At 55.4% G+C, this 22299-nt stretch overlaps 1 protein-coding gene across 2 annotated transcripts; it reads right to left on the minus strand.

Annotated features, from left to right (window-relative positions):
• Positions 1 to 483: 483 nt before the first annotated feature.
• Positions 484 to 21867, minus strand: FRMD8 (FERM domain containing 8). 2 transcript variants are annotated; one of them, XM_005894051.2, is made up of 11 exons: positions 21708 to 21867; positions 21313 to 21397; positions 19494 to 19661; positions 17223 to 17324; positions 16836 to 16894; positions 16545 to 16711; positions 14067 to 14291; positions 12594 to 12717; positions 11544 to 11687; positions 5186 to 5384; positions 484 to 2179 (listed from the first exon to the last, which is right to left on the minus strand). In XM_005894051.2, the coding sequence occupies exons 2-11, from the start codon at positions 21395 to 21397 to the stop codon at positions 2061 to 2063; spliced, it is 1392 nt and encodes a 463-aa protein (XP_005894113.1). In that variant the 5' UTR covers positions 21708 to 21867; the 3' UTR covers positions 484 to 2060. The 2 variants fall into 2 exon arrangements, with proteins under 2 accessions (XP_005894113.1, XP_070215224.1); XM_070359123.1 differs by lacking the exons at positions 21313 to 21397; positions 21708 to 21867 and adding an exon at positions 20775 to 20921.
• Positions 21868 to 22299: the final 432 nt, after the last annotated feature.

Genomic DNA, 22299 nt, shown 5'->3' on the forward strand with positions numbered 1-22299 from the left:
CTGTGGGTTGTTTTATTTACTTTTTATCAAGTATTTTAATTGATTTTTTATTTTAAAAAGTATTTATTTGGCTGTGCCAGGAGTCAGTTGCAGCACGTGGGATCTTTGATCTTCCTTGCAGCACTTGAGATCTTAGTTCCCCAACTAGGGACTGAACCTGTGCCCCTTGAATTGGGAGCATGGAGTCTTAACCACTGGACTGCCAGGTAAGTCCTTCTTCATGCATATTTAACAAAAAACAAATATGCAGCCTATAATCAACTCCCAGACTGTAATTAACACACTCTCATTATTTGATAACATAAACCACCCCACAGTTTGCTGGAAATGGATTTTATTAATAATAAGTCACATGATGAGATGGTTGGATGGCATCGCCAGCTCAATGGACATGAGTTTGAGCAAACTCCGGGAGACAGTGAAGGACAGGGAAGCCTGGAGTGCTGCAGTCCACGACTTAGCAACAGAACAACAATAACAAAGTTTGCTGGAAATTGATTTTAATAAGTCACATGATACAAAAGGATAGGAACATTCAAAGGGCACTTAGTGAAACACTGCTTTGTCCCACAAGGGCAGAGAGAAAAAGTTAAGGCACAATGGATGCTCAGAAAACAGGAAGAGGAGGCTGAAGAGTCAAAACAAGTAATCTGTGTACACACACACACCCATCACGTCCCTCAGGCCCCTCAATCTGTCAGATAAGAATTCACTTGGCATCAAAACAGTGCACGGGAGCAGATAACCAGAGGGCTAGGAGCCGGAGGGGCTGGGAGCCAATGAGGTCTCCAGGAGAGATGAGATGTCCTCTAGCTGGGACATTTGCAAAGGCTGGAGACACCTATTCATTATGACAGATAACAAAGGCCCTACTGCTGGAGGGCAAGCCCCCCCCCCCAAACATCTGGAGTGTTCAAGAGCCAACAAAGGGAGGAGGAGGTGAGTGGGCTCTGACATCCGGAGACAAGAGGTTCACATTCCCTTCCCCACATTCTCCACCGGGAAGGAAAGACAATGCAAACCCTGTGTCGGGCTGGATCTGCCTCCTTCCTGTGGAAAGTCCCCGGAAGCGCCCCAGTGGTGGTGGTGAGGGGGGTGACCGCTGAGAAAGAGCCCAAGGCTGAGAGGCCAGCTCTTCTGGGAGGAGGCAGGAGGCCATGGGAAGAGCCCCACCCAGGCCACATCCACCGCCCTACAAGGTCCCCGAGAAAGAACAGACCCCTCCCTGCCAGGGACTTCCCGTGCATGGGCCTAGGGCTGGATGAAACCTCAGTATCATCCTGGAAGGAGCGCCAGCAGCTCCGAGATGGTGGGGGCACCCTCGTGAGTAGCCTGAGTTTGCAGGCTTCATGGAACCAAAGCGGATCAAAAAAAGATCAAAACTGAAACTGGAAGCCTCAAGGGGGTTTGGGAGCTCCTCTGGGTGTGGAATGTGGGCCCGCGGGCTGGTGGGTCCACAGGGCAGCCACCTCCCAGCACAGTGACATCACCAAAGATCAGCAGGCTTGCTTTCCTGCTGGTCAGAGTCTCCTGCTTACAAAGGAGACCAGAGTGAGGGGCACAGGGGGCCCTCCAGTTCCATCGAACTGGAGAGGGTTTTGTGGGGGCCTCACTGTGGAGGCCCCGACCCTCTCCTCGCAGGGCCATGTCCCAGCCTGGCCACATGAGCTGGAATGTGGGGATGTGGTCACCAATGTCCAGGGAAAAAACCAAAGACACACATGCTCCTCTAGAGTGTCCTGAGCCCTACTGCTCAGCCACCTGCCAACCGAGGGACTTCAGAGCGGGGGATACTCTGTCTTGAGAGGGCACAAAGGCGAGTCCCTGGGTGGGAGGGGGTGGCTGGGGCCTAGTCAGATTGGTTCTGAGACTGCAGCGGAGCCCGGAGTCCAGGGACAGCAGGCAGGCTGCAAGAGGGTGCCTGCAGCAGCCCCCAGCCAGTTCTGCACACCCCAGCCCGGCACAGCAGCGGCTTGGCCACACACGGAGGCCGCCCTACCCCCGGCACACGCCTTCAGGCAGCACGATGCCCCCATGCTCTCCCGCCTGCACGGCGGCCCTCAGCCTTGCTCCAGGCTGTCGGCGGGCTGGACCACGGTGTAGCTCCCCTGGCCCAGGGACAGCTGCCGGCTGAAGAAGGATGTGGTGCGTTTCGGTTTCACCCGCTTGATCGTCTCACCTGTTGGGGGAACAAGAGGGACGCACTGAGGAGGGTGCCCCCCCGGGGAGGGGCCCGGCCCCAGGGGAGCCCCTTCTGGAGCCTGTTCAGGCTGAGCTCCCCTCTTCACTCCCACCAGCTTCGTGAGCCTCAGCCCGACCCCCAACCCTCCCATAGTGAGAGGATCGGGGGTGGGGGGGGGGCCCAGTCTCCTATATCAGGTCACCAGGGTTTCCATTTGATGGTGGGCCTGCTGTGGTGTCTAAACCTGTTCGAAAAGAGACTGGAGAGGGGTACAAACGTCCAGCTAAAAAAGAACTCACAGGGATGTCCTGGATAGTATAAGGAATATGGTCAGTAATACTATAGTAACTCTGTATGGTGACAGATGACCAGACTCAGGAAGATCACTTCATAACGTATAAAAATACTGAATCACTATGGCAAAATCACTATATATACGAATATATAATATGTCAACTGTAGTTCAGTTCTGGAGTAGGAAAGGGCAGCCCACTCCAGTATTCTTGCCTGGAAAATCCCATGGTCAGAGGAGCCCGGCGGGGTGTAGTACATGGGGTCGCAAAGAGTCAGACATGACTGAGCACACACATCATTCAATTACAAAAAAGAAGAAAGAAGAGACCAACATCACAAAATACCTACACTACATACCACTGGCTGAAAATGATCCGTGATGAAACAGACAGACTTTTGCTGGGGGAGGGAGGAGAGGGTGGTGCTTGTGGAATTTTAGTTCCCCAACCTGGGATCGAACCTGGCAGTAGAAGCCTGGAATCCTAACCAGTGGACTGCCAGGAAAGTCCCTAAAAAGACTTCTTAAAAGTTAAAAATTTCAAGCCAGGTGATCAAGGTCAACATCAAAAGTCACAAATCATGTTGATAATGCACCTTTGATATGATGTGGCAAAAATGGCACATTACCTCTGTGACTTTCCTCCCCCAAACCCTTCACTCTTGTCTAATAAGGAGAAAAACAGAAGAGAGATTCCAGTAAAGGGGCATCCTACAATATGCCTGACCAGTCCTCCTCAAGACTTCAAGGTCATCAAAACCAGGAAGGTCTGAGAAACTTGTCACAGCCAAGAGGAGCCTAAGGAGACACAACAGCCACATGAGGTGTGGTGTTCTGGATGGGACCATGCATCTGAAAGAGGATGTTAGGTAGGTTAAAACTAAGGACTTCAGTTAATTTACTGCATCGTGTCAGTTCATTAATTCTAACAAACATACCGTATTAACATAATACGTTCATGTTAAAAAGCAAGTGACAGAAGAAAAACAGGCAACAGAAATAAATGGTAACGCATGATGAAAGTGAAAGTGGAGAGTGAAAAAGTTGGCTTAAAGCTCAACATTCAGAAAACGAAGATCATGGCATCTGGTCCCATCACTTCATGGCAAATAGATGGGGAAACAGTGGAAACAGTGTCAGACTTTATTTTTTTGGGCTCCAAAATCACTGCAGATGGTGACTGCAGCCATGAAATTAAAAGACACTTACTTCTTGGAAGGAAAGTTACGACCAACCTAGATAGCACATTCAAAAGCAGAGACATTACTTTGCCAACAAAGGTCCGTCTAGTCAAGGCTATGGTTTTTCCAGTGGTCATGTATGGATGTGAGAGTTGGACTGTGAAGAAGGCTGAGCGCTGAATTGATGCTTTTGAACTGTGGTGTTGGAGAAGACTCTTGAGAGTCCCTAGGACTGCAGGGAGATCCAACCAGTCCATTCTGAAGGAGATCAGCCCTGGGATTTCTTTGGAAGGAATGATGCTAAAGCTGAAACTCCAGTACTTTGGCCACCTCATGCGAAGAGTTGACTCATTGGAAAAGACCCTGATGCTGGGAAGGATTGGGGGCAGGAGGAGAAGGGGATGACAGAGGATGAGATGGCTGGATGGCATCACTGACTCGATGGACATGAGTCTGGGTGAACTCCGGGAGTTGGTGATGGACAGGGAGGCCTGGTGTGCTGTGATTCATGGGGTCGCAAACAGTCAGACACGACTTAGCGACTGAACTGAACTGAACTGATGAAGAAACTGCACGGAAAAACGGCCCTGCTTCACCAGCATCCGAACACCAACTCTGATGAGCCCACAGCCCTCAGGGTGATAACACCTGTCATGGGTGAGGATGGAGAGGCACGTGCGTCCTTCTCACTGGGGGGGTACAGTGGCTGCACACTTTGACCTGGCAACCTTATTTCCAGTAATTTATCTCGAGGAAACAGTTATGGATTCCAGGTAAGGATCTGGTATGCTGTTTATAGTAGCTGATGAACTACAAATACAGTTGGCCCTTAGATAACAGGCGGGTTGAGATGCCAACCCTCTGTGCAGTCGAAAATCCAAGTATAACTTCTCGCTGGCCCTTCATAGACGTGGTTCCGTCTCACCCACCAGTTCAATCAACTGCAGATCACGTGTGTATGTTTGTTAGTCGCTCAGTCGTGTCTTGCGTCTGCGATCCTATGGACGGTAGCCCGCCAGATTCCTCTGTCCATGGGATTCTCCAGGCAAGAATACTGAAATGGGCTGTCATTCTCTTCTGTAGGGGATCTTCCTGACCCAGGGATCAAAACTGCATCTCCTGCACTGCAGGCGGATTCTTTACCACTGAGCCAGCAGGCAAAGCATGCATTAGGGCACCTATGTCATCTTTACCAGCTGCACCGATTCCACAGGGTGTGTATCCGTCCTTCCTATACCCATAGCTTTAGTAACTAAGAACTACTAAAAACCAGTAGTTTCTAGTTTTTCATGTCTGGATATGCCTGTGGACACAGCAGTGAGGGGCTCTTACTGCTGGGGCCCCAGAGAGAAGCCTCCGACTCTCCATCAAACGATGGGATGCTCAAACCCAGCCCTTGTCCCCCGCCAGGTCCTGCCGGCTGGAAGCTAACTCATTGCATCTGGAACTGCTTCCCACTTCCAGAACTCCCCGTGGTGTGCATGTGCACCACGTGTAGGTGTGTGTGCACAGCATGAGGTGGTCACTCACCCTCCTCCACGTAGTCGATGGTGGAGAGATGCTGGATGCGGCTGCACACCACGCTGCCCTGCCTCCGCAGCTGGGGGCGCTGGTGAGGGGGTGGTGAGGAGCCAGAGGCCGAGGTGGGGCCGGCCTCCTGGGAGGCGGCGGGCTCTGCAGCCTGGCTCAGCTCGATGCAGTACTCGATGAGGCTGCTCATCAGCTCGGCCTGGGGAGGAGAAGGGGCTGGTGTGAGGCCTGGGGGGCTCTCTATTACCTGCTGCAGAGCGAGAGGATCCAGACCCACATGCCCTACCAGCTGGTGAGGGAGGCCGATGAGGAAACAAATACCTTTTACACAATAGAAGAAGGGGAGTCTGCTCTGTGGGCCAGGGGAGGCACCCCATTTGGGTTGACTTCAGGGGTCAGATTGTTGCTGTTTAATTGTGTGGTTGTGTCTGACTCTTGCGACCCCATGGACTGTAGCGCTCTAGGCGCCTCTGTCTATGGGATTTCTCGGGTAAGAATACTGGAGTGGGTTGCCATTTCCTCCTCCAGGGGATCTTCCCGAAAGAAAGGAGAGTGAAAAAGCTGGCTTGAAACTCATCATTAAAAAAATAAGATCATGGCATCCGGTCCCATCACTTAATGGCAAACAGATGGGGAAAAAGTGGAAGCAGTGACAGATTTTATTTAATTGGGCTCCAAAATCACTACGGATGGTGATAGCAGCCACGAAATTAAGATGCTTGCTCCTTGGAAGGAAAGCTATGACAAACCCAGACAGTGTATTAAAAAGCAGAGACATCACTTTGCTGACAAAAGTCTGAATAGTTTGAAAAGCAATGGTTTTTCCAGTAGTCATGTATGGATGTGAGAGCTGGATCATAAAGAAGGACCATAAAGAATTGATGCTTTTGAACTGTGGTGTTGGAAAAGACTCTTGAGAGTCCCTTGGACTGCAAGGAGATCAAACCAGTCCATCCTAAAGGAAATCAGTCCTGAATATTCATTGGAAGGACTGATGCTGAAGGTGAAGCTCAAATACTTTGGCCACCTGATGTGAAGAATTGACTCATTGGAAAAGACCCTGATGCTGGGGAAGACTTAAGGCACGAGGAGAAGGGGGTGGTAGAGGATGGGGTGGTAGGAGAGCATCACCGACTCAGTGGACACGAATCTCAGCAAACTCCAGCAGAGAGTGAAGGACAGGGGAGCCTGGCTTGCTAAATAGTGAGGTCAGCTGAGTGGAGTAGGCGGTTCCCCTGAACACATTCCTGAAGCCTTCTCAACAGACTTGAACATCACACACATTGACATAAAAGGTGATGTGACCAGATGTGAGAGGGCAGGGTCTGGGCACCTTAGGGCAGGGACAGCCAGGGCTGGCAGATCCACAGACAGAAAGTTGCCAGCAGGTGGCGTCGCCTAGGCAGGGCATGTTCAGGGAGCAGGACACAGCAAGGACTGGGGTAGACACAGGCTGGCCTTGGACCCCAAGATGAGAACCCACTGGGGAGCAGGGTCAGAGGCCAAGGGGGCGGTCGGTGACTGCCTGCCCGATGGGGGGACCCGAGGCTGCTCCAGAGCAACACAAGCCACCCTGAGGAGGGCAAGCAGGGCAGGAAACTGCATGGGAGGTCCGGGCCCCACACACCCTCCTCTCCTCCCTGAGGGAGCTGCAAGGAGCTGAGCACACCAGGGCGCCCTCTGAGATCCTCCAACACAGCTCCTGAGGTTGGGGGAGGCTGCCATTACAGCTCAGCTGCCTCCAACAAAATGAAATATTCACTCAGGATAAGACTCAGCAAGCTAGAAATGGAAGAGAACTTCCTTGACCTGATGAAGGGCATCTATGAAAACGCACAGCCAACACCACGCTGACTTAGAGCAAGACTGAAGGCTTTCCCCTCAGGCCCAGGATGTCTGCTCACCCCGCCTCACCAGGTGAGACCAGGGAGAGGCACGCAGCCTGCAAAGTTAGAACACAACTGCCCCCTTCACAGACGACGCTGAACGGCCCAGAGACAATCCCAAAGGAGCCTCAAAAAACCTGCTTTCAACGAGTGAGTTTCACAGGGTTATAGGATATGAGGAAAACAAAATCAACTGTGTTTCTATACGCCACAGCCAACAACTGGAAATTGAAATTAAAAAACGGTGTACCATCTCTGGCAGCACCAAACAAATAGGGAGGGGGATAAATCTAATAAAAGATAGATACGATATGTATGCTGAAAACCACAGAATGTTAGTGAAAGAAATCAAAGACAGATAAATGGAGATGTAAAATAAATGGACCAGGGGCTTCCCTGGTGGGTGAGTGGTAAAGAATACCCCTGCCAATGCAGGAGACACGGGTTCGATCCCTGATCCCGGAAGATCTCACGTGCCAAGGAGCAACTAAGCTGGTGTGCCACAACTACTGAGCCTGTGTCTAGAGCCCACGTGCCCCAACTACTGAAGCCTGTGCGCCTTAGAGCCCGTACTCCACAGCAAGGGAAGCTACCACAATGAGAAGCTCTATACCAAAACTCTGAAGTAGCCACCGCTCGCCACAACTAGAGAAAAGCCCGTGCAGCAATGAAGACCCAGTACAAAGTCAAAGTCGTGTGTTTGACTCTTTGCGACCCCATGGACTGTAGCTTGCCAGCCTCCTCTGTCCATGGAATTCTCCAGGCAAGAATACTGTAGTGGGTTGCCATTCCCTTCACCAGGGGATCTTCCTGACCCAGGGATCAAACCTGGGTTTCCTGCATTGCAGGCAAATTCTTTACTGTCTGAGCCACCAGAAAAGCCAAAAATAAATAAATAAAATAATTTTTAAAATATCATTTAAAATAAATGGACTGGAAGATTTAAAAACATCTCTTCAAAAGACACTTTTAAGAAAATAAAAAGTTGTAGACAAAGTTATAGACTTTGTCAAGTTATTAGACAAAACGTTTGTAAAATATTTATCTGATACCCTTATCTGATAAGGCACTGGTATGCAGAACATATAATGAACTCCTATAGCTCACTAAGAAAACAAATAAGCCAGTTCAGGAACTTCCCTGGTGACACGAGGGATCAGAACCTGCCTGCCAATGCAGGGGACACAGGTTCGATCCCTGGTCCAGGAAGACTCCACGTGCTGCAGAGCAACTAAGCCCACGCTGCAGCGACGAGCCTGTGCCACGACCACCGCAGCCCCTAGCGCCTGGAGCCCTTGTTGCTCTGCAACGAGAGAGGCCATCGCAACAAGGAGCCAGAGCACCGCCATGAGGAGTAGCCCCCACTTGCTGCAACTAGAGAAAGCCTGCACAAAAAGCAATGAATACCCAGCACGGTCAGAAATAAAACACATAAATAAAACTATGTTACAAATTTCCCGATTTTAACCAAGTGGAGAAATGATTTGAACAGACATTCCATCAAAGACCTACAGATAACAAATAAACACACAGAAGGATAATCAACATCATAAGTCACAAGGAAAATGCAAACGACAGCCACACTGACCTGTCACTACCGCAGTCATTACAATGGCAAACTAACCAACAACACTGACACCACCAAGCGCTGAGCAAGGATGCGGAGCTCTGGACTCGGACGCGGCTGGAGGGACTGCAGGATGGCACAGTCCCTTTGGAAGACGGTTTGGTAGCTTCCAGTAAGGCTGTTCTGATACAACCCAGTAACCCCACTCCTAGGTATTCACACCAGAGAACTGAGGCATATGCCACCCAACAGCCTGCACACAAATGTCTAGAGCAGCTTTATTCACAGAAGTCCCAAACTGGAAATACCCTTCAGTGGGTAAAGAGTATCCGCCCGGTGGAACACTACTCAACAGTCAAAAGGGAAAAACCGGTACACTGTGAAATGTGGACCATCTCAGGGGTGTGAACCTTAGTGAAAGTGGCCAGGCTCAAAAGGCTGCAGAGAGTGTGTATGCTGCAGCGTTGGGTTGCTATTTGTTCATCATCTACCAGCTGACAGGCATTCGTGTGGTTTTCAGTTCTTTGGTTATGACACACAAGCTGTATGAACATCTTAGTGTAAGTCTGTATGTGGACATATGTCTCTTTCTCCTGGGTAAATAAGATAAGTGTGTTTATATGACATTCTGGAGAAAGCAAAACTCTAGGTACAGCTAAGAGGAGGTATCAGATAGCAAGTGAAGAGATGAGTCTGAAGTCAGAAGAGATATGTATAAAACAGTTAAAAAAAAAAAGAGAGAGAAAAAACTCCAAAGAAAAATTGGCAGACTTCAACAAACAGGACATCCACATGGCAGATATATATGAGCCATCTATATATATATAAAGGTTGAGCATCATTATATATATATATATATATAAAGGTGCTCAACCTCATTTGTGTGTGTGTATGTGGGGGGAATGCCAACTAAAATCACGTGGAGATTTGGGGGTGATGGAAATAATGCCCATAAAAAATGGGCAAAAGATGTGAAGAGACGTTTCACTTCTAGGAAGATACGTGGACAGCAAACAAGCAGCTCTGTAGTTTGCCTGTGGTGGCGGTGGGTATGTGAACATGTTAAAACTCACCTCTCAAAACGGGTGCATTTTATTGTAAATTATATCTCATAAAGTTGACTAGAAAGTAAAGAAAAGAAGCACGAGGAGATATCCCTCCTCAACCACCAGAGTGGCTGAAGGGACCAGTCGGCTCCTGGGCCTGAAGCTGGGCGTGCACACAGAGGATACAGGCAGCATCTTCTGCCACAGTCAGAACTGAACACCCAAGGGCCCGTCAGCAACGGGACGGAAAAGTCAAGAGGGGCAAATTCATACGCGGGACTGCCCAGTGCAAGTGGGAGACCACGGCACTGGCACCTACAGTGGGGACGAGGATGGAGCCCCCGATACAGGGCTGAGCGCGAGACTGGGCAGAACAGAACGCGCCGTGGGGACCCTCTGCCGTAAAGCTCGAAGCCAGGCACAAAGACTCTGGGGTGACACAAGTCAGGATGCGGGGGTCCCTGGGTGGGAGGCACGGCTGGGAGGGGGATCGAGGAGGGGACTTCTTAATCTGAAAGGTGTTACATGGGTTTCTTTTTTAAATATATAATTTATTTAATTTTGGCTGCACTGGGTCTTCGCTGCTGCTTGGACTTTTCCCTAGTTGTGGTTAACGGAAGCTACTCTCCAGGCACGGGCTTCTCATCGCGGTGGCTTCTCTTGTTGCGGAGTGTGGGCTCAGCAGTGTGGCACAAGGGTTTTTGGTTGCTCCTCGGCCTGTGGAATCTTCCTGGACCAGGGACCGAACCTGTGTCCCCTACACTGGCAGGCAGATTCCCACCCATTGTCCACCCGGGAAGTCTGTTTCACGGGTTTCTTTTAGGAAATGTGTTGAGCCATATACACTTAGGAGTTGGGCACTTTTCTGTATGTATGTTGTAATTCAATAAAGTGGAGACTTCCCTGGTGGTCCAGTGGTTAAGAATCTGTCTTGCCATGCAGGGGACACAGGTTCGATCCCTGGTCAGGAACTAAGATTCCACATGCTGCAGAGCAACTAGGCCCGTGCACCGCAACCACTGAGGCTGTGTGCTCCGGAGCCCACACGCCGCAACCAGAGGACTCGTGTGCTGCGACGAAAGATCCCGCGTGACGTGACAAAGATCACGTGTGCCGCAGTTAGGACCCAATGTAGCCGAATGAGCATATTTTTAAAAAGAAAAGGACGTTTGAGATTTAGAAAAAAAAAAACTGTGCTAAAGAAATAAAAGAGAACATTTAGATTAAAAAAAAGAGACCTGGGTAATTCCCTGGTGTTCCAGTGGTTGGGACTCTGCTTTCATCACTCAGGGCCCAAGTCTGATCCCCGGTCAGGGAACTAGAATTCCACAGGCTCCAGTGTGACAAAAAAAAAAAGTCTAGGCCAGTAATAAGCGGGGGCAGAGGGAGCAGAGTGGCCAGGAGGGGTGAGAGGCTCAAGGTGGCGGCAGGAAGGGCCGTGTGCTTTCACCGATGGGGAGTCCCTGGAGCGTATCTCTGTGCTTGGGCAGGGCAGCACCGAGGCACACAGTCCTGGAAGGGCCCTCGGCCGTGACCAAGGTGGGAGGAGAAGGGGCAGGGGTGGAGTTTGGGGTGGGAAGACAGGGTGCTGAGCACACAAGAGTGAAACAAAGGCACGCTGGTCACACAGCGCTGGGCAGCCCCCCACCAACCACTGCCCCAGCTGCCCCACCACCTGGCTAGGCCTTCCCAACCCTCAAGGGTGGCTCCCGGTCGGCAGCAGTCACCTCCGTGGTGTCCAGGCCCTCAGCAGCCCTCTCACCTCTTTGCTAGCCAGGCTGAGACCTCCAATAACCTGAGGCCCCTAAGTCCACCCTCTCCACGCCCATCCCCGGGATGCAGGCAGCACCCACCCCTACCTGCTTGGAATAGATCTTGAGGAGTTTGTTGACCGGTGTGCCCTCGTTGTCGCCGTCGAACTCCAGCCACAGCACAGACTCCTCCTCCTCGGGGGAGGTATGGTCCCAGGACAGCTCCTGGAAGCGCAGGCCCAGCAGGACGTGCTGGCCAGCGGGAAACAGAGCTTGGACTCCTCTGGGCTGAGGCCCATTGCCCTGCCCCATCCCCGAGGGCATCACTAGGAGGGGACACCTGGCCAGGCTAATATTTACCTCCAAGGCTGAGCTGAAACTCACGTATGAGTTTCTCTCTGGAGAGGAATCCCCGCTCCCATCAGACCCTCAAGGAGGGCTGTGGTCCAGGAACTGAGACCCCGTAACCCACAGCCCTTCTCATCAGTGGGACAAGCCCCTGAGAGTTGGGATGGGGGGCAGGGGAGACCCTCCTTCCCCAGAGATCAGCTGGGTGGCATCTCGGCAGGAGGTGCAGCTGGACCCGGCATGTCGGGGAGCAGGTGCCCAGGAAGGGCTGGGGTCCCTCTCTGGGAACCACCAGAAGTACCCCCAAAACTTGTCTGCTGGCATGGGAGGGACTCCCGCTCAGGTGCATAGAAGCCCCCAGGGCGGGCTGTTGACACCACTTCTACACAGACTGAGACAACCAGCGGAGACAGCCAGCGCCAAAAGCAGGAGGCAGAGCAAGACTCCGACAGCCAGGAGGGCTCCCAATCGTGGGGTTTTTCCAGAAAACCACCAGTGTGCAGCCCCTGGTCGGGCAGAGCAGCCAGGCCCTGCCAAGCGCTCTCCATCAGCTGCAGCCCCTCCCCCCGGTCACCTCCATGCCCTGCAGGCTGGGCAGGAAAGCTGACCCACAGTAGGCTCAGCAAAGCCCCCAGAATGACAGTGGAAGCCCCAGAGACATCTGAGAGAGGGAGGCCAGAACGGCTGCCCACCCTGCCCCGAGGCCAACCACAGGCCCCAGGGAACCAGGAAGGCCTGGGTAAGGACCCCACTGCCCGCCTCTCCACTGAGGCTCCCGCTCCAGGTGCCCCCTGGAGGAGCAGGACGTACCTTCTCTCTGCAGTCGATGACATGCACGCCATCCAGGCTGATGGCCACAGACACTGGCTTGCGCCCGCCCCGGTGCAGAAAGCCCTGGGCCGGCTTGTCAATCTCGCCGTGGAAGAAGGCACACCTGGGGAGGGAAGCTGGGGTTAGTCTGTCCCCTCCAGCACCAAGAACAAGGCCAGGGTCGGGGTTCAACCACCAGTGAGTGCACCGGCCAGGCCCTGTCCCAGGCACCTGAGATGCTTACGCTGTTTGGGTGACTAAAGGTTAAGTGGAAACCCATCCCAGGGAGGGAGGAACAGAGGAGGTGGGCAAGAGAGAGGCTTTGTGGAGGTGGTGGCCTCTGAGCTGATCGGGCAGGATAGGAGGGCTGGAATAGATAGGACAGGAGGGGAACTGGGTGGCTCAGAGCGAGCTGGGCACCATGGGCAGAAGGCAGAGCATGAACACAGGTGTCAGACAGAGTGAGTGATGTTCCAGGAATGGCCAGGAGCCCGAGAGCTCAGAGATGGGAGCTGAAGCTGCTGGAGGCTGGGAGAGCCTGGGGGCGGAGGCTGGGACAGCCTGGGGGCTGAGGCTGCCCACGGTCCCCCGACGGGCTGCTCAGGCAGGGAAGCCACTTCAGGACTCGACGCTGACAAAGGGAAAGGGGCAGGGGCCTTGGGACACGCAGGCACTGAGCTGCCACCCTCTCCCTCCGGCCCCCTCGTGGCCTGTCGCACTCCGGCTGCCCTGGGCCCTCACCCCTGGCTAAGCCAGTGAAAGCAAAGGTGTTAATCGCTCAGTCGTGTTCAACTCTTTGAGACCCTATGGACTGTAGCCCGCCAAGCTCCTCTGTCCATGATATTCTCCAGGCAAGAACACTGGAGTGGGTTGCCATGCCCTCCTCCAGGGGATCTTCCCAACCTAGGGATCAAACCCAGGTCTCTGGCAAAGCCAGAGCCTTAGTTAAATCCTGAAGCCCCAGGAGGGGAGCAGCACCGCCCTCGGCCTGAGCCTCGGCACTCTCTGGAGTGTGGCCACTGTCCTCACAGCTCATCCTGCCTGCCCACGGTCTGTTCTCTGATTCTACTGTTTGCTGTCTCTCTTGCCCCTAGAACAGCCTCTTCACGGGCAGGAAGGTGGTCTCTTTTGCTCACCGAGGGGTCTCTAGCACCTCAAGGGTGCTGGCACCCAGTAGGAACCCAAGAGCTAAGGGCTAGAAGTGCCTATGTGAACAAGAGCTGGCGGAAGGGGAGGTGGCAGGTCCACGGGCCATGTGACTGTAGCAGGAGAGAGGAGAGGACCTGCCCGGTGTCTGAGCTCGTGACAGGGGAACGGGAGGAAGAGTGTCCAGCCCGGGACCCGCGGAGCCTGAGGCGCTGGCATCTAGACGCACCTCGAGTGAGGACAGAGCTCAGTGGGATTGGAGATGGGTTCACAGGCCGGGGAGGGACACAGCGCCCAGGGCTGTGGCCGCACTTGGGAGCTGCTCACCCGTAGAAGGGCAGCTCGTGGCACTTGAGGAGGTAGGCGCGGTAGTGGGGGCTCAGGGAGGCCTCGCGCTCGCCGTCACTGCCGGCCGCCTCCTGCACCCGGCGGTAGGCATTCAGCAGGCCCTGCTCGCCCGTTCCGGCCTTGGCCCCACGGCCCCGGAGAGCAGCGAAAAGCCCGTGGCCCCGCTTGCAGAGGTGGGCAGGGAGGAAGGAGTCCAGCTTCTCCCTGTGGAGGAAGGGAGATGGGGCTGGGCTGAGGACGGCTCCGTGCCTGCGGGCTGGGAAGATGCCACGGTCCTGGGGTGTGGGGAGCATGGGGGGCGCCTGGACACAAGCCCCCAGAGAGCCCACTGCCCCTATCCCTGCAGCGCGCCTGGTTGGTGAGAGGCCAGAAGGCAAAGCCAGGAGACAAGATGAGAGCTGAAACCAGGCCCACCCCAGAACCAGACTGTGACCAGAGGGTCTCGGGATCAAGTCTGTGTCATCAAGTCAGGAAGCTTTGGAATCCTAAGCCAGCAATTTTACGATCAAAAGATAGTGCAAATGACCTAGAGCTGGTGATGTTCTGTTCTGCTAAACACAGATGTTAAAAAAAATCACCACCAGCACAGGCTCATGAAGGAAAGGGCATTTTCAATCACACAGACTCAAGAATCCTGGCGTGACAGCACCGTGTCTCCCCCTCAGGCAGCCCTCCGACTGTGGCTGGGCGCCGCCCCTTCCAGTGGACCGCAGCTGGGGCTCGGGGCATGAGCGCCTCTCCAAGCCCGTTTCCCCATGTTTCAATGACAGGGATCCCTACTTATATAGATGGGTGCTGACACGTGCTTGGCACATGGCAGGGGCCGAACACACACAGTTGAGGTTGTCATTTTCACTGAAGAGGGAAGGAGGCTTTTGGAGGAGCAAGACTCCAGGCCACGGAGGGGGTGGCCAGCCCTGCGGCCCTGACACAGAAAGGAACATAATGCGGGGAGAGGCCTGGCCGTAGAGCAGCAGGAGGAGGGGCGTCCAGGGGGCTGCCCCTCCACTTCTCAGGGCCACCCACATCTCTGCTTCCAGCCACAGCTCCCCCTTGTCGTTTGGAAATCTGGCCTCCTACCCTCAGTCCATGGGGTCTGTGCAGGCTTATGGCGGGTCCAAGGGAGGATCTGGACCTCAGCCAATCAGTGTCCTGGCCACGCTGTCTCCTTTGGGTGGACCTGGGCCTAGCCGTCATCATGAGTCTCAGGACTCTGGTCACGTGAGGGATGAGGTCTCTTCTTGCCAACGTGCAACCACTGTGGCCACCTGGCCACTGTGAGGCAAGAGCTTGCCTGAGTGCAAGCTGGTCCAGAGGACAAAGGGCTGGCCAAGGAGAGCGAGGACCGGGTCTGGTGGGTGGGAGGGACCCAATCAGAGCCCCTGAACCTCAGTCACCCTCCACTGTCTCAGTTGTGTTCGACCTTTTGTGACCCCGTGGATTGTAACCCGCCAGGCTCCTCTGTCCATGGGACTCTCCAAGCAAGAATACTGGAGTGGGTTGCCATTTCCTTCTCCAGGGGATCTTCCTGACTCAGCGATCAAACCCGGGTCTCCATCATCTCCTGCACTGCAGGTGGATTCTTTACCCATCGAGCCACCTGGGAAGCCCTCAGTCACCCTGGGCCCGTCCATGTCCTGACAAAGTCCCTCAAGTCCAAACAGTCTGAGCTGGGTCTGCTGTCACCCGCAACAGGACCAGACATGCCATCACAAGAGCCGGGATTTCTATGGCTGCCAGCCTCAAGCCAGCTCAGCTGGGCGCGTTCAGGCTCCGCTGAGGTTGGGTGGCCCTGCTAGGCCCCAGCTGTTAGTCACCAGGCACAGGGCCCAACCTCTGCACATCCTTCCCCCCGCAACACAGCCATACACCGAAGGGCTGGTGTGGGGGGAACCCTGAGTCTAGGACAGGCTGTGTTTCAAGTACATCCTCATTGCAATTATTGCTAAACCTCAGGATTTGTCTACAGAGGTCAGAGGCAGGCCTGGTCTACTACCCGGGTAGACTCAGTTGTCACAATCCCAGGCCCTGCCAATCAAAGAGCACAGTTTCTTGAAAGACAGCTGGGAAGCACGGACCAGCATGCTGGAGTGTCAGGAAATGGGGCCTCTTCCCTGGAGTTCAGGACTAAACAGGACAATCGGTGGCAACTGGGACTCAGAATGTGGTCAGTCCCCGGCGATGACTTCCAAGAGAACAAGCCCAGCTCCCTCTGACCTCAGACGGGGGCTGGGCTCCACCCTTGTGCACAAGTAGGGGTCCTCTCACGGGTATCACTTCACCTGTCTCCCACTGCCCAGGCCCCTCAGCCTAGAGCAGATGAGGAAGAGGAGGTCCAGAGAGGTGGGGTGACTCACTCAAGGTCACACAGCATCAGGGCCTCCTGACTCCAGGACCTGGCAAGACCACTTGGAACCAGGATTCCGAGACCAGGGGCTCCCCTCCATGGGCCCTCACCTCAGGGCGCAGGCGGTGGGCTGGCCAGGCTGGTAGGGCCCAAGCTGCACGCGGCACACCAGGGCACCCAGGGCCTCGCAGTCCTCCACGTCGCAGGGGTACCGGGAGGCCAGCACATTGCCCTTGGCCTCCTCGTAGAGCAGCCGCAGGACCTCCTTGTCATGGATCTGCGAGCCGGTGTGGCAGGGAGGAATGGCTCAGTCCAGAGGGACACCCGTGTCCAGGGGCCAAGGGCCAAGGGAAGGCTGGATACCCTGGGGAGGTAGTACCGCCTGGGGCTCCCTGACTCACCTGGAGCTCCCGCCGTTTGGGGAAAAACACGTTTCTCCGGAACTGTAGGGAAGGCTCATCTGGGGAGAGAGGAGGGGGTCACCGGCCGCCTTGCACAGCCACCCTGCCTTCCCCACTGAGTGACCCAGTCTCCTTAGTCTTGGGGGAGTCTTCTCCACTACCGCTCAGGAAACCCCAGAGCCGTCCAGAGATGTGTGGCTTATCTCGAGGTGCTCACTGTTCCCCTCAGCCCACCCTATCCTGGGCTCCCCTCCCCTGGGGGAGATGCCGGCCCTGCCCTCAGCGAGCACAGCTCCACCTGCCAGGGGAGGTCTGGATGGGCCGGGAGGTCACACCCCAGACCCAGGTGGGCCCCCAAGCCAGGGACACACAGGCAGCAGCACTGACCCATGGCCACGTCGTCGTCCGGGGCGTCAGTGAATCGCAGCAGCAGCTCCTGCCACTGGCGGCCCAGCTTGTAGGGCTGGTGCTTGGGCTTCAGCTGCACCTCTGCGAGAGGAGAGGGAAAGCAGCTGTGAAGCCGTGAGCAGCGCAACTGCCCACGCTCACAGCAGCGATGCGCTCAGGGCCAACGTTCACCAAACCATGTCAAGTGCTTTACAGCAACTGCCCTGGAATAACCCTACTCTCACTTCATCCACAGGGAAAACTGAGGCTCAGAGAGGTTAAGCTGTTTGTCCAAAGTCAAACAGCAAGTGAGAGGGGGTCAGGTTCCAGGCAGCCAGCCTGACTGTTCCCTACAGTGCCCAGGGTGGGCTATAGCCGAGAGGCTGAGGCAGACGGAAGGTGCTGGGGGTGGAAGTCCTGCTGCCCCTGGCACTACCTGGAAAGCAGAGCCCAAAGCTGGTGACAGGCTCAGAGGCCCAGGGAGCTGTTCTCCCTGCTCCAGGCCCTGCCTGGGCCTCTCCCTTGCCAGCCCCCACCCAAGCATGTCCCCTGGGGGCTCTGGGCTCCAGATGGCCTTACCCCAAGCCCCGGCAGCTCAGAGGACTCCTGTTATCAGTATGGGACCCTGGTCCCACACTTCCAGATGGGGCCTTCCTGCCTAGAGGTTGGCCCCTCAGCGAGACGGACTGTCCCTGGAGCCCTGTTCCACGCAGAGTAACAATGGCACTCTGAGGGTCAAACCCTCCCAAACATCCAGCTTGAAGGGTGGCTCCAGCAGGCAGCACCCCTCCCTGCCTCACAGCCCTGGGGCGTGGGTCACCACCACACCCACTCTGGGGGCGGACTGGGGCCAAGAGTCCTGAGGGCCCGCGTCAAAGCTGAAGTGGCCTTTCAGCCTTCCTGAACCCAGCCTGGGAACAGAGTGGGCGCTGACCCCGTGCTGGGGCCCCCTGGCTGGGGTGGTGCCCAGCATAACCCACTGGCCACACAGGCAGCCCATTCATGTTCTTGTGAGGGGGCAGATGGAATGCGACGAGGAGGGAGTGGGGGAGGAAGTCAGCTGGCCGACTGCAGGGACAGGAGCTGAAGGCCGGGCAGGGGCCACATGAAACCACCACCCCCAGATTTCCAGAGACACAAGCAGAGGGGCCCGCAGTCCTGCCCAATAGCCAGAGGGTGAAGGTGGGGCGGCTGAGCTGGGTGGGGAGCGGCCAAGAGAGACTGGTCAGCAGGAAGAGGGTGGGCGAGAGCAACAGCTGGGCAGGAAGCTCCCACCGGTGGGTGGGGGTGGGGAGACAGGCATTCCCCTTCCCACCAAGCCAGCATATCTTCCCTCCAGGGCAGAGGCACAAACTCCTGGGGGCCCAGGGACCAGGCATACCCTTCTGCCCCTGTTTCTCTACAAGGGAGAGTATCTAATCCCAGAACAAGCCTGGCCCTGGCACCAGTTGGAGCATCCTCTCACTGGCCCCTTTCCCAACCAAGTCAGCAGGCTAGTGGCCCTGTTCAGAGGCCCTGGGGGCTCTCTGCAAGCCCGCCGCACATCCCCCAGGCCTGAGGGCTGGAGAGCCCCCACTGCCCTCACTCTTGCTACACTCCCACCTTGGGATCTCAGCCTGAAAAAGCAGGACAAGGTGATCAGAAACCGGGCAGGGCTGGAGGGTCCCTGCAGAGAAGCTGGGTTCCCACTCATCATCCGCGCTCTTTAAAGTCTCACCCTTGGGGTGGCTGCGTCCTGGGGCAGGTCCCACCTTCCTCCCAGCCTCCAAAGAGCAGGGTGCAGTTCAAAGAGGCTGGTTGGGGGCCCACCCAGGCTTCTGTTCCGATCTCTGTCCCACCACTCAATGCCCCCGCTGCTCCAAACCTCAATTTCCTCATCAGTATGATCAGGCTGGGCCATGAGGATAAGGTGAAACTCTACTTGCAAAATGCCAGCTCAGGTTGTGGCATGGACCATGTGCTCTGTGAACGTGCACAGCTCCCTCTCTGTCCCCCATCCCACTCCTCCTGATGATCAGGCTCCAGCAGCCCTGAGGTAAGGGGCAGGCACGGCCTCTTCTCTGCCACCAGCATCAAGAAAGGAGACGGGGGCAGAGAAGCCAGGCATCATTCCAAGGCTCTGGGTCCTGGAAGGCATGGGTGGCTCCAGGACACATGTGAGTCCCACCTTTCCCTGATGTAGAGTGGCCAGAGGTTCTAGAAGCTGCCCCCTCCTCCCCTGCCTGTGCCCTTCCAGCCCCCCAACCTGGGCTTCTCAGTGCCAAGCCTTACCCAGCAGAGGGGAGACAAGCCAGAGTGCAAAGGCGTCCAGGGCGATGTCTGGAAGCTGTAGGACCTCGCGGATGGCCCGATGCAGCTCGTGGGCGCTGAGTGAGGGCAGGTTCTCCACGGCCAGGGGCACCATCGAATCATCCGCCAGGTACACCAGCACGTCGGCTGCTGCAATGAGGGCCGGACAAGGTCAGCTGAGCCAGCTGGCACAGGCGTGCCATCTAAGCATCTTCCATTCCCCTGCTAGGGTTGGACCCTGTAACCCTTGGGGTGACCAAGGCTACACTCCAGAGGCAGAGCCCCAGCATCCCCGAAGGACACTGTGAAGAGTGCTTGTTAGCTCCATGCTGTCAACGCAGAGGCCCCAGGTTCAATCCCTGGTCAGGGAGCTAGATCCCACGTACCTCAACTAAGAGTTCACATGCAGCAACTAAAGATCCTGCACATGGCAACTAAGCCACAGTGCAGCTGAAATAAATGCATAATTTTTTTTTTAAGTCTGTTAGGACTTGCTGGAGACCTTCAAACCACCCAGGAAGACTGCAACTCTGGCCCAGGAATCAGCCTTGTCCCACCCTAAACCTCCAAAGTTTCAAACTGGGGCTGGCTGCTTCACCGGCAACACACTCCCCCGGCAGCCCCAAGGACTCTGCTGTGCTTCTCCCCTGAAAGAGAACATTCCACAGGTGGGACTGGGGCAGAGAGACTGAACCCATCCTGAGGTTACAGCAGTTAGTAAATCAAGCAAGGAGGAAGAGAGCTGGTGACAAGCTATTACCTTAAACAAGCCACTACCTCTCTCTGGCCCAAGCTAACGTGGGGACAGAGGAATCCCAAGGCCACCCCGCGGTATAGCAAGTTTCAGGGCTCAGCCTCCTTAGGATTCTTCAGGCCTCAGGACTCAACACAATGGCCTTTCAGAAGGACTTAAGTCTTAAACAGGCCAGCTGAGGTACAACCCTGAAAGCTGAGTGTTCCCTGGTGACAGCCTATGGATGCCTGTTTGGAGCCTGGAGCCCAAAGGAGACCCTTGGAAGGGCAGCTAGATTCAAATCTCCATCACTGGAACCACAGGCACTGTGAAGAAGCCCTGAGGGCTCCAATCCTGCCTGGCCTCCGGCTGGCTGACTGGCTTCAGCAAGTCAGTGCATCACACGCCTCAGGCACCAAGTAGGGCTAATTCCTATTCCCCACTACCCATCACCCTCTACCCCACCCAGAGCTTCTGTGAATCAAATGAGGTGAAGCCTGCGAAACACATAGGTATAGTTTATTACTAACACAAATGAAAGTGCTTTTTGGATCCCCAGTCTGTTAGGCTCTAACAGTCACTTTCTTGAGAGATCATAAAATAGTGTTCAGTTCAGTCAGTTCAGCTCAGTCGTATCGACTCTTTGCGACACCATGGTCTGCAGCACGCCAGGAGGCTGAAATTCAGAGGGACGTCTAGGGCAGTAAAGGCTCCAGTGTCCTGTACTTAACCTCTCTAGGGCCCAATTTTCTTCCTACAAAATGTAAATAACAGAGAAAGTGAATATGTCACTTTTCATTCATGAGATTTTATGTGAATTTCACAGCTACCTAAGGTTTTACAAGTGAGGAAGATTTACAAGCGAGTACCCAACTCTGCAAGTAGCCTAGTGTGACAGAGCCCAGGTCCTCGGACTGACTTGTCACTTTTCCACATCCCAACAGACCTTACTTGTTAATTAATAAATAAAATTCTCTTCAATGACAGAGATGATGAGCCAGGGCCACTTCCTCAGGGCTGGAACCCTAGGAAGTTACGGCGGGGTGGGGACTGGGGTCAGGGACCCACCTCGGGCTCCCACGGAGGACACACTGCTTCGATGGGACCGATCAGCTGGGCCGGGCTGCCCGGTACTGTCTTCCGGCCCGTCCATCTGCAGAAGAAAAGAGAAAAAGTTGTTCCTGGAGGGTCCAAGGATGGGGGTGCTGGGAAGCCCTTCAAGCTGTCACTGAGCAAGGAAGGGGTTCAGAGCTATCTACGAAGGTGAACACCAGGGCTGAAGGCACAGGTGTGCAGACTAGCGGGGTGAGGGACTGCGGGGGGCGGGTTCCTCAGTCAACTTTAGATCGGGGCCGTGGTGGTCAGGAGAAGGGTCAAGCTCGGCTCGCCGAGATGCCCAGGCACGACACTGCAACACCCCTGTCCGGGGCGGAGGCCCGTGCAGGGCGTCGCCGCTCTCTCACCTCGCAGGAACGCAGCGCCCGCTGCCTCAGTCCAGGTTCCTGCCCTGACCCGGGCCCCCAGGTGCCGCTCCGACCTCACCGCCACCGGAGACGCAGGATCCCGCCCGCGCCCGGGTTCCCGGGGCTGCGACGCGGAAGCCGGGGCGGAGGAAGCGCGGCGCGCACGGCCCCGCCTCTTCGGGCCGCGCGAGCCAATCGGAGCCCGGGGCCGCCGCGCACGCGCCCTGCCTCCCGCCCGCGCGCGCACGCCCCTTGCAGGCTCGCGTTTATCCCGGCCGCCCGCCTAAGGCTCCTGGTGGCCGACCGAAGAAACTGCCCCGCCACCTACCAGAGTAACTAGGGGGCCCGTGATCCCCACACACAGGCCCCGTCTGTTGGCCTGTAGCAGAATGTGGCGAAGGTTCAAGGAAATAGGGAATGGGGGCGCGAGCTCTGGCGCTCACACGCGTGTGACTTTGGGCTAGTCCCCTCACTTCTGAAAGGGAGATGCTTCGTGGGGACGTGTCCTGGAGCCACACTGTGCTGGGTGCTGGGTAAAGGTGATGCTGGCAACCTGCTGTACCGCAGTGCCTCGAGGCCGGGAGTGGGGATG

Source organism: Bos mutus, chromosome 22 (genome assembly GCF_027580195.1).
Source record: "Bos mutus isolate GX-2022 chromosome 22, NWIPB_WYAK_1.1, whole genome shotgun sequence".
Taxonomy (NCBI): domain Eukaryota; kingdom Metazoa; phylum Chordata; class Mammalia; order Artiodactyla; family Bovidae; genus Bos; species Bos mutus.

What these genes read in the sequence shown, in the direction of transcription:
- FRMD8 (XM_005894051.2), bottom strand. Translation starts at nt 21,397, where the DNA reads ATGGACGGGCCGGAAGACAGTACCGGGCAGCCCGGCCCAGCTGATCGG. An exon ending in CCAAACGGCGGGAGCTCCAG is followed by an intron (nt 16,712 to 16,835) that starts GTGAGTCAGGGA and finishes ACCGGCTCGCAG; the next exon opens with ATCCATGACAAGGAGGTCCT. An exon ending in TCATCGACTGCAGAGAGAAG is followed by an intron (nt 11,688 to 12,593) that starts GTACGTCCTGCT and finishes CCCGCTGGCCAG; the next exon opens with CACGTCCTGCTGGGCCTGCG.